The sequence below is a fragment of the Rhamphochromis longiceps genome, linkage group LG1 (assembly GCF_057381845.1).
Source record: "Rhamphochromis longiceps isolate RC_006_pf linkage group LG1, R_longiceps_female_GT1.1, whole genome shotgun sequence".
In the NCBI taxonomy this organism is placed as follows: Eukaryota; Metazoa; Chordata; class Actinopteri; order Cichliformes; family Cichlidae; genus Rhamphochromis; species Rhamphochromis longiceps.
In genome coordinates this window covers 14,208,213-14,225,559 of record NC_140557.1, presented here as the reverse complement: position 1 = coordinate 14,225,559, position 17,347 = coordinate 14,208,213, and the positions used below count along the sequence as shown (strand labels likewise).

The following is a 17,347-nucleotide window of genomic DNA, read 5'->3' as shown; positions in this document are numbered from 1 at the left end:
TGGACGCGCTTGTTTTTTTAAAAGGGTCCTTCATGTAATGATCTGCTAGAGGGTGTGGGGGGGCCACAGCCCCGTCCTCCAGGGCATGAAGCAGGTATGAAGGAGATCAAAACTCCAGACATCCAGAGGCCCTCAGAACACAAGAGACCAAGGAAGACCAACAGAGGGGCAGCCGCGCCACTGTCCCAGAAAGAGCTGAGGAGAGTCCCAGATGAGGGCTCACTCAGCAGCCGCGGAGCAGAAGCCAGGGGGGGTTGCAGTGACGTGCCCGTGAGCTCCGCCGGCAGCCAGCTGTGCCTGAGTGACCGAGCCCCAGGCCGAGAGGCCCGAGGGCACCCCACCTCCGAAGTGGCCCGAGCGAGCCCCAGGCTCCAGGCCCCGATAAGCGGCCGCCAAGGAGTGAGCCGGTGTGTACCCGGACGCCCACCCCCAGACACAAAGAACCACCAATGCACCGACACCTGAGGGAGTCCGCCACTGGCAGGGGAAGTGGTGGTGGGGGGAGATAGGCGTCCAAACCTTGGAGGGCCTGAGATGTCCCCAGAGAGGTGGCGTCTGACACCCAACCTGACATATAGACACAGACATACAGGCACACACAGATACAAACATCCATTCCCACCCTCATGCTCTCATATGCACTTACTCCACACTCAACCAACGTGGAGACAGACATAAAGAGACGCTGTACACACAATCACACTCCCCAAGCGTACTCTACGAACCGGGTCTAGGTACCCTTGCTCCTGGAGGGGGAACTGCACCCAGACCCAGGTGGTGTTACCCTTTTCCCTGCGGTGGGGGGAGGCAGACCGCCCCGACTCCGCAGCAGCAGGGAGGCCCCACACTCCAGACCGCAGTCGGACGGCCAACTCCTCCTCCTAGCCCCCCCGCTCCAGCAGGCCGCAGAGAATGGGGGTGAGAGAAGACTCCAAACCTCCCTCCACCCGCTCATTGTAGTGTTGATGCATGTGTGTTCTAAGGTGCATTTAAAACCCAGGAGGGCATGGAGCTACCTGCCAGAGAGCAGCAGGTAAGCGCATAGTCCCTCCTGCTAGCCCTCAATGTCTACGTGTATTTAAAATTGAGAGGTGGGCAACGACGCCAGGGGTGAGGTGTACACCCTGATGGTAATTTGGATTCCGTGTATCGTGCCCACCCCCAAGATCCTATATGTATGTGTAATGAGAGTGTGAGTAATGTGAATGTCTAAGTTGTGGGATAAAATTGAGGCAGAGGCAGCCAGAAGGGGACAGGGGGGGGGGGGGGGGTAGCCTCCTCTGCACCCTGGTGACATACCCCTACTCCAAGGCCCTGCATGTGTGGGTGGTTGTGGTGGAGCGGGAAGAGGGAGGCAGCTGGAGATGGGGAGGGAAGGAAGGGAGGGGCAGGTAACCCCTCCCTGGGGCCAGCTCCCCCGCTGACCCCAGTAGGCACCCCCATACTCCGCGACCCGCCAGGGAAAGGGGGCCCAGGCCCATCCAGACCGGGGCCCAGTGCAGCAGCGCCCCCCGGCCCCACAGAGCCCAGGACAGTCCACCCAACCCCACCACAGAGAAAACTGCACCCACACCACCATCCACTCATAAGACAATAGATGCCCAGGCTGAGATCTTCCTCCACCTCTCCTGTATCTCCCCCTCCTGCAGAGAGAGTTCCTGAAGAGCGGAAAGCTCCTGCAAGATGTGACAATCTCCCCCACCAGTTGAAGAGCCCCCCAGGTGGCTCGACGCACCGGCGGCACCCTGCGCCAGGGCTGGGCCCCCATGCACCGACCCGCCCACAACCCCGGCAACACACCAACCAGGACCCAAGATTCAGAATGAAAAATGTGGTTTCACTCTGGTTGAGGAACATTAAACCAGCTCTTTACTCCTCTCAAGGATACTTGGGAAATTTCTAAACAGGTATAGAGATGACAAGCCTCTCTGGGTTTTTTTTTTTCATGACTGGGTAAGGCTGTATGAGATCCACAGAAAGATCTGGAACACTTTTGCAGTGATTTAGACAAAGTACGAGTTTAGTGTGTGAATGTGTGTGTGAATGGGTGGATGACTGGATGTGAAAAGCGCTTTGGGGTCCTTAGGGACTAGTAAAGCACTATATAAATACAGGCCATTTACCATTTAGTGCATTCTTACCCTTATCTCTTGCCTGATATACTTATGGTGACTAAAAAATGAAATTACCTATAAAAGTGGCATTGATGTTTGTTTTCACATGTTGTGAGATAAGATAAGATAAGATAACCTTTATTAGTCCCACACGTGGGAAATTTGTTTTGTCACAGCAGATGTGAGGATTTTGCCTTTAATGATAAGGGACTTCTTCATCTTTAATTTAGTCTTTAGCAGCTTACTCTGCCTCACTCAGCGTGGCAACGTAATGATGTCTGATTCAACCAGTTCTGGAGTTTAACTGCTGCTGTCAACCAACTTAAAATCAAAATATGACACGGAAATGGTGCATCAACTATTTCCACTATTATTTCAGATCCCAAGAGCTGAAGCACAGCCACGCATTAAACGGTGTTGCTAAAAAAATTATTATTTTATAATATAATTATGATGTTATAGAACACATGGGAATGATAGTTTCCTGAAAACAGTTACTGACATTAAATAACTGAAAAAACACATTAATATTTTTTATTTTCCATGTGCTTGCTTAGGTTGGTCTGCTGAGTGGCATTTGTCTCATTGTGGGGACTATGATTGGCTCAGGCATTTTCATTTCCCCAAAGTCTGTTTTGCTGTACTCGGGAGCTGTGGGACCTTGCCTCCTAATCTGGACTGCTTGCGGCGTGTTATCTACTCTTGGTGAGACCAACATTTTAACTCATATTTCATTGTATTCGGCAACCAGTTCTGTTGCTATATCAGGAATCTAATATTCTTTTCAAGTCATGTAGACAAATAATGATGGTCAGAATAGGAACAAGCTCACACAGTATCACCTTTTGTTTTCTGCCAGGAATATAATTTTTCATTGTGGAAGATGTTTTTACTGGCTGTTGAAGTCAAAATCGTTATTGTGAGGATTTTTAGTGCACATTAGTCTTCAGATTAATTAAGCTCACAGATACAAAGGAGATGTTCCCGAAAAGCGTAAAGAACATCGTTGTTTTATCACTCAGACACTGTGAACTGTTTGATGTGAGAAAACAATTAAATGGGGAAAAAATAACAAAAGATGTCTGATCTAAGTCAGTTAAATTTTTGTTTTGTACTGTTTATACTAGCACACGCTATTTAGTATGGCTTTAGTTTGTATTTCAGTTATGTTGTATTTAGATTTTGATTATTGTAGTTTGACAGAGTTTTATATAAAATGGGTTCCATCTAATCTGGATTTCCTGAATCTAATTATATGGATCTGAAGATATACTTTCTGGTCAACCTAACTTGAAAGCCCAGAAATTGGGTGGCACACTGGTGAAGTGTGTGTGTGTGTGTGTGTGTGTGTGTGTGTGTGTGTGTGTGTGTGTGTGTGTGTGTGTGTGTGTGTGTGTGTGTGTGTGTGTGTGTGTGTGTGAGATCAAAGGGTCAGAGTGTGACCCCATAAACAACTTCCCTTAACCTGCTGGTCTGGAAAATCCAACAGTTCATCTATATGTAAAGAAGCACTTAAACTAAAACAGACATAGCAAGGGAGATATAATGACAGCGATTGAGTGTGCCAAGGATATATGAGTGTCACAGACATGCAAGGTTTCTTACCACTGCTTTGAATACATGAACTCATACAAAGTTTTGAAAGTCCCTTCTTCTGTGTTGTTTTACAACTTTCCTTTCTGTGTTTTTGTGTTTTTGTGTGTGGCTGTATAGGAGCACTGTGTTATGCTGAACTTGGAACCATGATCACCAAATCAGGCGGCGAGTACCCCTATTTCATGGAGGCTTTTGGCTCTATTGTTGCCTACCTTTACTCCTGGACAACTATTATGGTGTTAAAGCCTTCATCCTTTGCTATCATCACACTGAGCTTTGCAGAATATGCCTCTACTCCTTTCTACCCTGGCTGCTCTCCACCTCTAATTGTCACCAAGTGTCTAGCAGCAGCGGCTATATGTAAGTTCATGCTTAACAGCAATAAACTATACACAAGTACAGAGTCACTTTAGAAGCTCATACATGACTATACTTTATAATGGAAACCACAAAGTGATTGTGAAGACAATCGGTTTTCAGGCCACATTAGCCATTTCAAGCTAATGTGTGCCTTACTTTGTAAGGTGTCCAGAACGATGTCACTCTCCAATTTGCAGATGTAAAAAAAAATACTTTTATTGAAATTAAAATAATTAAAGCCAACTGTGATGCCTACACACAACTCAGACCACACAGTATTCTTGCTATGGGTTTTGTTACGGATTCAAATATTGGGGATGGATACAAGAGGAAAAACCAAAATAACAACACTGGTCCGGCCGGGTTGAGTCAAACGATGATTTTAATGATCACACGCGTGGGAGATGGACACCGTACGCAGACAGCATCAGATCTCAAAATGGTGGAGCATTGATCAAACTCTTATAGCCTCTAGTGGCCCCCACCTAATCATAAAAGCCTAAACATTCACATTCTTTCTCTCACACAGCGCCTAAGCTACGACCTTGGCTCCCTGTTTATCTGCTCCTGCTGAGATGGGGCAGAAAACTCCAGTATGTTCTGTTCTCTTCTAATCAGACAAATAAGGCGATGACTTTCTGCGAACAGTATTTCTTATAACTCAGCAGTATAATGCATCATAAAACAATATCATTCATTCACAATAAATCAGCAGTCTAATGTAATGCAAATCAGTTTAACAAATGCAATAGTTATCACCTTCTTCTAATTCAGGAGAATAATGCAAACTAAAACTACATAATAATTCACAATCTTTAATTAGGGGTATAACATGGCATAAAATAATATTATAATCCCACAGTTTCTTTTGTTTGTTACGCTTCCACAGTGTTTCGGGGTAAGCACTTTCCAGCTAACTCCACTCTCCTGTCACCAGCTCCTTCTCACTCTGTCAGCTTCTGGCTGATGTACAAGATCGGTCACTTTACCCCCCTTACCTGCAGGGACAAAACGGCCAGCCCTCCATTCGAGGTGTCTGTTTGCAGGACAAAAAGGGAGGAAAAAAGTTAGGTGTGGGGACCTCCCCACAGAAGAGCTTCTTCACCTACACAAATGCCGCCTGACACCACTCCATCCACTGGACCAGATCTGGTTCACCCTTCCGGGCATGAACCTGTGGTAGTACACGACCAGCCCCAAGAACCGCCTCACCTCCTTCTTGGTCTTGGGACACGGGCAGGCTGTGATGGATGCTGTTTTCTCCATCTTTGGGTGCACCTGTCCGCCCCCAAAGTGGTACCCCAAATACTGGACCTCCCTCTGTTCAACTGCACACTTCTTCAGGTTGGATGTGAGCCCAGCTGCCTCAGGGACTCCAGGATCCCAGCCACCCATTGCACATGCACAAGCATGACTATGGATGATAACATCTTCCAGGTAGGCAGCAGGATATGAAGCGTGTGGACGCTACACCTGGTCTATGAGGCACTGGAAGGTGGCTGTGGCACTGAACAAGTCAAACGGAAGTGTTACAAATTGGTACAATCCTTACGGAGTGGAGAAGGACATTTTTTTCTTGGACTCTGCAGACAAGGGAATTTGCCAGTAGCCCTTGGTTAAATCCAGTGGCATGAAAAATTCAGCTGTGCCTGACTGGTCCAGAGCCTCGTTGTCCTGGGGCATGGGGTAGGCATCACATCATGACACTTCATTCACTTTGCAGTACAATACAGACCCATCTTTTTTCACCACAAGAACTATGGGGCTACACCACGTAGTGTGTGACTCTTCTATTATCCCCATTTTTATGTTCGGGTGTGTTTTATGTTCAGGTAACCTGTATGGCTGTGAACGCACCGTCACACCAGGCTGAGTTTCAAAATGGTGCTCTATGAGAGGTTCATACAGCCGGACAGGGGGCAAACACATCTGCAAACAACATCTGAGCCTTTTCTTAACCAGGCTCACCAGAAAGTCGGTTTCCACCTCTCTTCATGCTTGCACAATGTTGAGATGACATATTTGTGTGGCTCTTCCCCGACCGCACCACCTCACAGTTAATGTCCCGTAATCATCGTGTCCTTGTCACTTGTTGAGTAACATTAAGCTTAAAGAAGGAAGTAATAAAAGCACTTTGTCTCCTGGTGAAAATTGCCTGAGTCAGCGGTGTTGACGTTCCCGGATCTGGAGTATATTTTCCCCTGATAACCTCCTCAAAGTGTGCAGCTTTGCTCTCAGGTCCAGGATGCATTGAATCTCATTTTTGGCTTGGACCTTTCTATCAGTTTTCTTTAATCAGGTGCAACATCCCCCGTGGCTTTCTGCCGAGGAGTAGCTCAAAGGCTGAAAGTCCTGTGGAGCCCTGGGGAGCCTTCCTCACTGCAAATAACAAAGGGTCTAACCAATGACCACAACTGCATTCATCCTCGTGAATGAACTTAGTCTTATTCAGTTACTCCACCAACCCGTCAGTTTGAGGGTGGTAGACGCAGGTCTGAACAGATTTAATGCCCAACAATTCCTACAACTCCTTAAGTGTGTGAGACATGAATGATGTGCCCTGATCAGTCAGTAATCTTTGGTGATCCCGACTCAGGAGATGACCTGAAACAGATAAGCATTCCAGGAGGTAATACCCAGAGTAGACCATCCACCGGATAGCCATTCGTATTGCATCCCTGGCAAATTGTTCCCAGAAATAGGGGATGCGATAGGCGTGAGTTATCTGCAGCCTTAACTGTATGCATTTTTCCTTTAAATTTTATATGCAGCGGTACAATGGGAAACTTGCGAAGATCCCCATGACCACAGTTCACCTCATCCACTCCGCCTTCACTAGTAGCCCATTCGCCATGGGGCATTATTGAAGGCAGAGTGGATTCGCCACCAGGGTTTAGTGGACCAGGGTCTGTGTACTATCCATGTCCACCAAAACCTAGCGTATACCCCCTTGACACCTTACTGGAATGCTGTATGTCCCTCTTTGACCAGGGGAGGGGTTTGGAGCCCCGGGTATGCGAAACACCTCAACAGACACTCCCGTTTCAGATCCCGGGCGCACTCCTTCCAGCACTCCAGGGCCTGGGCAAGCAGACCAGGTAAAAATTGGTTTGTTGCATGAAGCATCAGCGACCGCTCCACTGGGGAGGGGTCGGGGAGCCTCTGTCTGAGTGCTTGCATGAGCTGTGGTCTGGTAACTGGCTGGCTGTGGCTCTCTGCTCCCTTGGTCTGCGCAGCCAGGTGGTCCTCCGCAAGTGTGACCGCAGCTTCCAAGCTTGCTGACCGATGGGAGCAGACCCATCGTGCCATTTCCCTGGGCAGCCCTTCAATGAACTGCTGCAGAACCACCAGTTCATGGTGGTTTCCCTCTGACGGCCTGGGCTACAGCCACCTCACTGCTGTGTCATTCAGTTTCCAGGACCACATGAACAGTTGTTCCACTACCTTCATCTGACTGTCCCGAAACCGTTCATGATGGTCTTCCGGGGAGAGGCCCAAGTTATCCATGATGGCCCAGCAGATGTCGTTGAAGCTCTATCGTAAGGCCAGCGGCAGGCTCATTTGATCCTTTCCAGAGAGCGGAGGCAGTAGTCACGATGCTCACTCTGCAGGAGGCCACTGTTATGCCTCCAGCGTGGCTTGGAAGACCCGAGGGTCATCACCCTCTCCCATCCAGTATATCGTCACCGCCAGTAGATGATTGGGCAGCAACAAAGTGACCCTCAACAACCTCTCCAACACCTATGTCAATACTCAGTCTGGTCCTGAAGTCTCTACAGTTGCTGCTGCTTGCTCCACGTGCATTTGCACTCACATTCACACCTTTGGTCAATTTAGAATTATCAGATAAACTAACCCCCTAATACCAAGTCTTCTTCGAAAAATGTGTTTAATTATAAATGTATAGGTGGGAAAATATATGATTACATTTTCTGTTTTTTTGCAGTGATCATCACATCCATCAACTGTTTGAGTGTCAAACTGGCAAGTTATGTGCAGAACTTCTTTACTGCAGCCAAACTTATAATCATTCTTGTCATAGTTGGAGCAGGAATCGTTCTGTTGGCACAAGGTCAGTCTTCTTATAGATCTATACATACAACTCTGTCTTTAAATGTTTGTGTTAATAAATGTTAACCAATGTATAACCATTAACATTATTGTATATTATGTATTTGTGTCTAGGAAAAACAGAGAATTTTTCAAATGCTTTTGATGGCACTGCAACATCTTTTGGAGCAATTGGACTTGCATTTTATAATGGGCTTTGGGCTTATGATGGATGGTAATTATTTACTTGGTTTCATACTTTCTCAGGCTATATGTGATAATATGATGAGTACTGCTCTTCTGAATTCAAATAAGGGGCACCATCCTCAGCATTCAGAAAAGAAAAGAACAAAACTGTTTTACAGCTTTGTTTTTAAAAATGACATACTTCAAACTGCTTGCATTTTATCTCAAATAACCTTACTGATGTATCCAGATCAGGCAGCATTCAACAAATTACACTAAAATATTTTTAGTAAGCAGATATACACCCCCCCCCCCCCCCCCCCCCACACACACACACACACAACATATTATATGTAATTAATTAGTTAATGAAATAGTTATATCAAAATGCAGGAACAGTGTATGAAAATTGGAATACACTCCATGATTCAACCCCTTTTGGCAGCAATAAATTAACTTAGTCATTTCTTCTATGACTCTCAGTTTCCTTCATCATTATAGAGGATTTCTGGCCCACTGCTTTTGCAATACTGTTCAGTTCAGTGAGGTTTTGGGCATTTGTTTATGCACGACTCCTACCACAGCTTTTCAGCTAGAAAGGGCTGAATTTTGACTGAGTGACTGATATACCTATATTTTTTATTTGTATTTTTCACTCATTCTCTTGTAGTTTTGCTGGTGTGGTTAGGGTCACTGCTCTCTTGCATGATCCAATTTGGCCAATTTTAACTGTTGGATAAATGGTCTCATATTTGATTCTAGAATGCTTTGGTATATAGAGGAGTTAATGGTCAACTCAATGACTGCAAGGTGCCCAGGTTCTGTAAAACGAGCACAAATCATTAACGCTCTACCACCTTGCTTGGCAGTTGGTATGAGGTGTTTGTGCTGATATAATTTCTTTTGTTTTTGCCAAATATTCTCCACTTTGGTCTCATCTTTGAAAAGAATATACTTCCAGGAATCTTGGGTTTTTTTCAGATGTATTTGCAAATCTTGCTACCATATTTTATTAGAGAACTGAGATATTTTTCTGGCAACCCTTCCAAGCAAAGCCATACTTGTTCAGTATTTTTCTATTTGTACTGTCATCAACTTTAACATTGAACATGCTAACTAAGGCCTGTAGAGACTGAAATGTAACTCTTCGGTTTTTGGCAACTTCTGTAATCCTGGGAATATTGGCACTTGTCTTGAATGTTTCCTACTGCGGTCTGGGGTGTGGGGCCTCCCTGCTGCTGCGGAGTCGGGGTGGTCTGCCTCTCCCCACCGCAGGGAAAAGGGTAACACCACCTGGGTCTGGGTGCAATTCCCCCCTCCAGGGGCAAGGGTACCTAGACCCGGTTTGTAGAGTACGCTTGGGGAGTGTGATTGTGTGTACAGCGTCTCTTTATGTCTGTCTCCACGTTGGTTGAGTGTGGAGTGAGTGCATATGAGAGCATGAGGGTGGGAATGGATGTTTGTGTCTGTGTGTGCCTGTATGTCTGTGTCTATATGTCAGGTTGGGTATCAGACGCCACCTCTCTGGGGACATCTCAGGCCCTCCAAGGTTTGGAGGCCTATCTCCACCCACCACCACTTCCCCTGCCGGTGGCGGACTCCCTCAGGTGTCGGTGTGTTGGTGGTTCTTTGTGTCTGGGGGTGGGCGTCCGGGTACACACCGGCTCACTCCTTGGCGGCCGCTTGTCGGGGCCTGGGGCCTGGGGCTCGCTCGGGCCCCCTTTGGAGGTGGGGTGCCCCCGGCCTCTCGGCCTGGGGCTCGGTCACTCAGGCGCAGCTGGGGGCCGGCGGAGCTCACGGGCGCGTCACTGCAACTCCCCCTGACTTCTGCTCCGCGGCTGCTGGGCGAGCCCTCATCTGGGACTCTCCTCAGCTCTTACTGGAATAGTGGCGCGGCTGCCCCTCTGTTGGTCTTCCATGGTCTCTTGTGTTCTGGGGGCCTCTGGATATCTGGAGTTTTGATCTCCTCCATACCCGCTTCACACCCTGGAGGACGGGGCTGTGGCCCCCCCACACTCCCTAGCAGATCATTACATGGAGAAACCTTTGGAATGCAAGCATGCTGATCCACACAGGTATGCACACATGGGTATTCACAGACGCGGACTAAAGCTTTCTTGGCTGCTACCTCAAAGCACACTGTGCGCTGTCTATCTTGCGTGCTGCACAATATCGTTTATTATTTAGTAAATATTGATATCTATGGCTAGCTAGTTTATTGTGATGGTGCTTTGTTTTCTCTATTATTATGTTGCTCTTTGTTGTTTGCTGTCTCCTCTGTTTGTTTTTTTTGTTTGTTTGTTTTTTTTTCTCCATACAGGTGACCCAGGAGTTCTTTTTTTTTTTTTTCTCTCTCTCTTCCCCCCCCTTCTCACCGTCTCTTCTCCCCTTTGGTTTTCTTTCTTTCACTCCCCCTCTTTCTCTCATTCATTCCCCCTGTCCTATTTATTTAAAAAAAAAAAAAAAAAAAAAAATGACAAAGGATGAACTGAAGCTCTGCCATCACGTAATGTCGCATACTGCTGTTTCTGATGTCATTTAAAAAAAAAAAAAAAAAAAAAAAAAAAGAATGTTTCCTACTATAGATTCATGAATTTCAAATTGCTTGCTTGCTTTAAAATGTATACATGGCTTATAACTCTTCTGAAATTGACAAATAGTAAAGTTGTTTCTCCAGTATCTTTACTAACTTCTATCTTTACTATCTTACCTCCTCAGTGTTGGGAAGATTACTTTTAAAATGTATTCCACTACAGATTACTGAATACATGCCCCAAAATGTACTTTGTAACGTATTCCGTTACGTTACTCAATGAGAGTAACATATTCTGAATACTTTGGATTACTTAATATATTACCATGCTTTTGTACAACTACATGAATGTACTATTGCTGTGTGATTTATTACTGAAGGTTACTCGCCATGCCAATAGCAACTAGATTTTTAAATCTTAATATAAAATGAGTAACAGTAGGTGGACATTAGGTATAGCTGCACTTTTTACAGTCATCTCGTATATAAAACTATTCCGCGCGTATATAAAACAGGTCCGCGGCTCCAAACCATAGTAAAGGGACCTCTGGCTAATACGGGCTCGTAGCTGAAAACTAGCTTTACTTTGTTGTCAACTTTGCTAGCGAGAGACAGAGAGAGGTGTTGAAAGGCTGCTCCTAAGGAACTTATTGGTTTGGAGGAAAACACGAACACAGTGTACAGTCGAGTCTTAATAGCTTACTTACAACTGGGCTTGTCAGGCACTCTTTTTGGCTGCAGTGGTTATTATTATATTTACATGCTTCCATCTCCCACTTCTGCTCGGTGACAGCTCGTACTTTTCCACTCTACTTTTTCTCCCCCCCTGGCGCTCACAGACACATAACTATGGCGTTATTTTTGTGCCAGTATTCTGAGCGCACGTAAAAAAAACTTTGCAGGTGCAAGTGTCGCATTTTGAGGAGAAATTTATTTTGAGTGAAGAAAAGCTAAATTTGAGTGAACAAAATTCATTGCTGCGTGCAAAAAAATGTATTTCAGTGTTTGCTATTATCCATACGCACACACAATAGCAGCCCCTCTTGCTCAGTTTTTGCATTTGCGCTTGCCCTCAATGTGTTGCTTGCTCTTTCAACTTTTCTGCCCGTGCGCGCTCAACTCTTTCTGTACACCATTATATTTGTGCCACAAAACTAGCCAATCACAGTCTTGGATGCAAGTCTGTTTTGGTCTCCAATCAGCTCAAAATGACGAAATGCAATATCCCAGAATCCATTACGTCCAAAACTCAAACAAGGCAGTGGCAGAGGAACACAGAGTGGCGGAGTTTGAAATATTACTCTTTCTGGGTCACAAAATAAACTTTTACGATATTTTCAGGCAAGAATAGTGCTGTGTAAACTTGAAATATCTGCTTGATTTATCAAGACATCACATATTTGCATAAGTGCTCTAATGTTTTCGGAGATGCCTGTTACCCACTAGCTGACCGCATAGCTGGACTGGCCATTGGGGCATTTGCCCAGTGGGCCGATGGTGATTTTTCATTTTTATGGACCAGGCGAAGCAGAAGCTGAGGCTGGACGGACTCCTCGGGCCCCCCAGCTGACGAAGAGAGATGCTGGCTGCATTCACATGACATCTTACAGTTATCAGGCCAGAAGCAAACAGGTGTTAGATGTCCTGAGGCAGGGACCAGCTCATTCACTTCAAGACTCATGTTGGCTGTCATAATAGGCTCTAAAACAGAAAGCCCTGTTTCTACATTCCTCCTTTCAGTCTCAATCAATGACTTATCTTTATGGCCCAGATAAGCTGGGTCAGCCACAGGGAAAACAAGGATTACAATATTACCCACAAAAACATGACTTAAACCTTCATGGATAAGCTCCTGGGCAAACATGAAATATTCAGGTATGAATCTGGTTGATGAGAACTGACCAGCATGATAGTGGTAATGGTACATTGACTTGGAACCATGCTTGAGGTGGACTGTAACTCAAGGGTGTTATGTAGAGTGTATGGAGAAATGGGTACAGATAATGCTGTGCTAGCACCCTTAGCTGAGACAGGTGACATTTTAGGCTGTGTGCTGGTGGTAACATTATCCTTGGAACTCAAAACCTTGTCTAATAATGTGCTCACAGAAACACAGGAGAATTGTGTCAAGTTAACTCCGTGAGGGGACACCACATGTTCATTAACAGTAGAATTGTATCCCCTGGTCTCAGCCTCAATCTTCTGATTGGAGGTGGCAGTGCTGGAGGTAAACAGTCCAAAAACACCCTGTTCACGATTGTGAGGAAAACAGAATTCAGGTTGGGACATTTCACAGTTCGTGTTACCCTGATTTGAATCCATGTTGTCATCTTTAAGTTTCAACGTGAGCTCATGATCAGCATTTTCAGTTTTAAGTTAATTGAAAATAGGAGCAGCAGGCAAAACATGATCACACATCATCCCACACTCAGTCCTTTTATACTTTACGTCATGACCCTCCTCCTCTAAAATATCCTTACTTGCTATGAAAGCACAGGGGCCTACTTTAAGTAGCTCGTTGGTGAGCAGAGCAGACTCAGGAAGGGAGGTGTTAGTGTAACCCATATTTAAGGATGGCTTGGATAAAATATACCAAAATGAAAAAAGGACCATTAATCTTAGCAGTACACTCTGTTTATAGTGAATAACGGTGTGTTCACACCGAATGTGATGGGCGCGAGAAAAAAGCCCCAAACGCCCCTAACTTGACGCGTGCACATTCGCACCTCTACACGTGTCCAAGAAAAATCCATCGCGCCCCAAAATATCATATTTTAACGCGCGTGAACCGGAAATGTGGGAGGGATGTGGGAGGAAGTTTTGCCAGACCGGTATCTTTGCAAGATGGCAGCTGTCGAGCTAGCGCTTGAAGAGAGAGTCTCCCTTCTCTATTTACTGTGGAGAGCAGAGTAGCGGCGTAAAGGACATCCTCGCCGTACCTGGGTCCATCAGGTCCTCCAGAGGTGTGAGCAGTTTGGTGAGTTTCACCACTTGCTCCAGGAGCTGCGCCTGGATGACGGCCGATTCCAGCGCTATCACCGTCATTCACTCTGCCAGTTTGAGGACCTGCTGTCCCGCGTCGGTCCCAGAATCGCCCGCCTAGACACCAATTACAGGAGCTCAATCCCACCTGCAGAGCGCCTGTCCGTCTGCCTGAGGTTAGTAAAAGTGTTTAATACGGTAGTCCTTTATTGATACCTGTGCTAATATATGCTAAACCATCCATTTATACACTGCTAACATGGATGTGCTATGCTAACAGTGAATGCTGTCGGTGTTTACTGAAAGCAAACTGTGGTACAGAGACGACTGTTTATAATATTTCTAGTGATACTCAGGTCTCATCAAGCCCCGATTTAATTCGATTTATGCTGTTATCAGTGTTTGAATGATAGCATGGCTGTGGTGTCCTATCAATGTATGCGCTCGGTGTTTGCTGATATCAAACTGTAGCATTAGGACCACTGAGTTAACCTTTGTAGTGATACTCACTCCTTTTTATTTAGACCTGGTTTGATTCTGAGATAGTTGAATATTTGTATATAATCCCTGCAGCTGTCAGACTCTATAGCATGGGTCACCAGCCTTTATTAAAACAGAGTTAGATAAAACTGTGAACAGTTTGGTTCATCTCTAGTTACATGGTTCTATCTTGATAAGCTAGGTCTTATCACAGATTAATTTTTCAAAAATACTAATGATTTAAGCAAGGAAAGGGCTACATGTCAACATACAACTCTTTATTTCTATTAATGTCTCACTTCATTCCTACCTGATTGACATGTTTAGGAATTGTGAGTGATTGGCACACTGTAGTTGTGAAAGTTGCTACCAATCAAATTATATGTTAAAGTTAAAATAAAACACAACTGTTTTAGATATTATCTAATATACATTTTGTAATTATCCTTATAATTACAAAATGTTTTATGTAAGATTTAAGTTTTGTGATTTAAATCTGACATCACAAAAGTATTTTGGAATTTGAATAATGTATTTTGTAACTGCAGTACACATAATACTGATTTTGAACAATTTTGTCCAGGTTCCTTGTCACCGCGGACTCCTTCAGCACCAAGCGTTCAGTTACAGAGTCGGTGTGTCAGATCACCCCCCAGGCAGCGACGGCCATCTGGGACTGTCTAGTGGACGACTTCATGGCTATGCCTTCACCTGGAGACTGGCGGTCCATCACAGAGGGATTCCAGGAGCGCTGGAACTTTCCTCTGTGCTGTGCAGCTCTGGATGGGAAGCACGTCCAGACAAAGGCACCCCATTTATCATATAGGAGACACACACATTGATATACACTAAATATTTATTTCATTTCTTTTTTGTGGTGCCCAAATTTATGCACCTGCTTGATTTTGTTTAAACAATTATTGCACACTTTCTGTAAATCCAGTAAACTTCTTTTCACTTCTCAAATATCACTGTGTGTGTCTCCTGTATGATATTTAACTGACATTTTTTATTGTAACAACCAACGATTTATACAGGAAAATGATGTCTATTAACAAGGTTGCCCAAACTTTTGCATCCCACTGTATTAGTATATTTTGTCATTAGTATAATATGAAATAAATTCTACATGTGTCGTAGAACTGAGACATTAGTCATTATAAAAATGTATTTGAAATAATATTAGAATTCTCAAACAGAAAAACATTAAACATAAATATATAAAATATAAGTATTTACAGAGAGACAGGAATAAAAAGGACCAGCTGCTCTCCAGAGCAGGAACAAGGCTGAGGAGGAAATGCTCCATTGGAGACTGGTGTGGACTCTTCAGGGACACCAGGATGGCCAGCTCCACCACCGATGGACCGTCCTGGGACCCGTCCCTTATCTGCCTCGGAGCCGTCCTCCCCTGTGGGCCTGTAAAACAGCACAAAACACAAAGAAATGAGAAGGCGGCTACTAGATTTTAATTTCAACATTGAAAAAAAACAAAAACAGGATATAATCAGATTGGTTGTAGATATTTAGTAAAGGTGATCACAAGGGAACCCACCGACTAAAAAGGTATCAGTGCTTGATGTATATACGTGTGGGTGCAGCAGCAGGAGCTCAGGGACTGGGGAGCCAGGAGAAGCAACTGCGGATGCTCTGCTTCAGAATCAGTTGGTTCTATCAATACAGTATTAAATGTTAACAGGTTGAATATAATAATCATAGAGTAGACAGTGGTCCCTCATTTATTGCAGCAGGGGTTCTCAGAATAACTAGCCCCTGGCCACGCACTTTATACACTTTTTTCCACACACACACACATGAACATTGGTCACAGTTCTCACAATTGATTCTCAAAGTGCAAACCTTTGTAGATTGCAAAACGTGGAAGCCAGACGAACAGACCACACCATTCACAGTACTAGAGTCAGCCATCTTCACACTATGTGTCTCTTTTAACTTTGACCCTTGAATCTGTAATTCTGAATCTAGTTCATCTTCTAATGTTTCAATGGAGGTTGGTGATGAAAGACTGCATTCACTCACCTCCGGTCGTCGTGCAGCGCGACTGGGACGCGAACACCGTTTCTTCTTGATTGTAGTTTCCGATGAACCAGACAGCGGCGCCTCATGCGCGCCGGGCAGCATCGCAGAGGCTGGGGAACTGGGTGCTGATGGAGTGGTAGGTGAGAGTTCCTGGAAGCTCAGGGGACCCCCGAGAGCCAGGCGAGTTCCCCGGAAGATCTCTTCATAGTTAGGAGTGAGCCACGGCTTCCACCGGAGCTCTTCCTCCAGTTGAGCGCATGCAGCGCGCTGCCGCTCCTCGAGGTCGAAATCCATGACCTCCACAGCATCCTCGCGTTGCTCAGTGGAGGGCGAGACATGCCGTAGCAATGAGCGACGGCAACGTGAACGCCGGTTCCTTTTTGAAGCGGTCGTGGACGAAACTTGAATTTCTGACCGGCTCCTCGTCTTCCGACCACATCCGTGCCAGATAAGAAGCGGGAGACGGGTAGTCCGGTCGAGGCGGCGAGGTTGAACGACTGAGCTGTGATAGCGAAGTGGAAACCGGCGAGCTGAGGGGTGGCGCCGGCGCAGAAGAGTGTGGCGCCGTGGCGAACTTCAGCGTGCCGACTCGCATGCTTACAGCAGGCGGAGGGAAGGCTGCGTGGCCACGGGGCTGTGGTGATGCAGCCCGCACACCGGGCCGCTGATGCTGCCATGGACGGGGTTGGAGGATGGTGTGGAGGTAGTCTGAGATCAGAGGGGGTAGCGCTTCCCATAACCAAGGAAAAACCTTGACGCTTACCCGCAACGAGTGAAGTAACTCCTCCCTCTCCTCCTCTCTAGAGCGTTGCCTCCACTGGCAGCATAACGACTCCACTGCTCGGATTACGTCTCTACTATGTGTCGCTGGGTCCGACATGGTCAGGTCGTTCTGTCACGGCGGGGTGCGCCGATAAGTTTAGTTTACAGGATCCAGAAGCAGACACTGAAAGGCGGAGTTGCTGGCTGAACAGAAGACGATCCTTTATTTGGATATTGGCACACG

The 17,347-nt window shown here is 45.7% G+C and overlaps 1 protein-coding gene across 2 annotated transcripts in view; it reads left to right on the top strand.

Moving 5' to 3' along the window:
- Positions 1-17,347, top strand: part of LOC146678433 (b(0,+)-type amino acid transporter 1-like) — a 42,245-nt gene that overhangs the window by 9,533 nt on the left and 15,365 nt on the right. For both annotated transcript variants that reach the window (XM_085390979.1, XM_085390899.1), the window contains exons 3-6: positions 2,672-2,819; positions 3,828-4,070; positions 8,017-8,142; positions 8,256-8,355. In XM_085390979.1, coding sequence (XP_085247105.1) covers positions 2,672-2,819; positions 3,828-4,070; positions 8,017-8,142; positions 8,256-8,355 — 617 coding nt within the window. The remainder of the gene's footprint in view (positions 1-2,671; positions 2,820-3,827; positions 4,071-8,016; positions 8,143-8,255; positions 8,356-17,347) is intronic.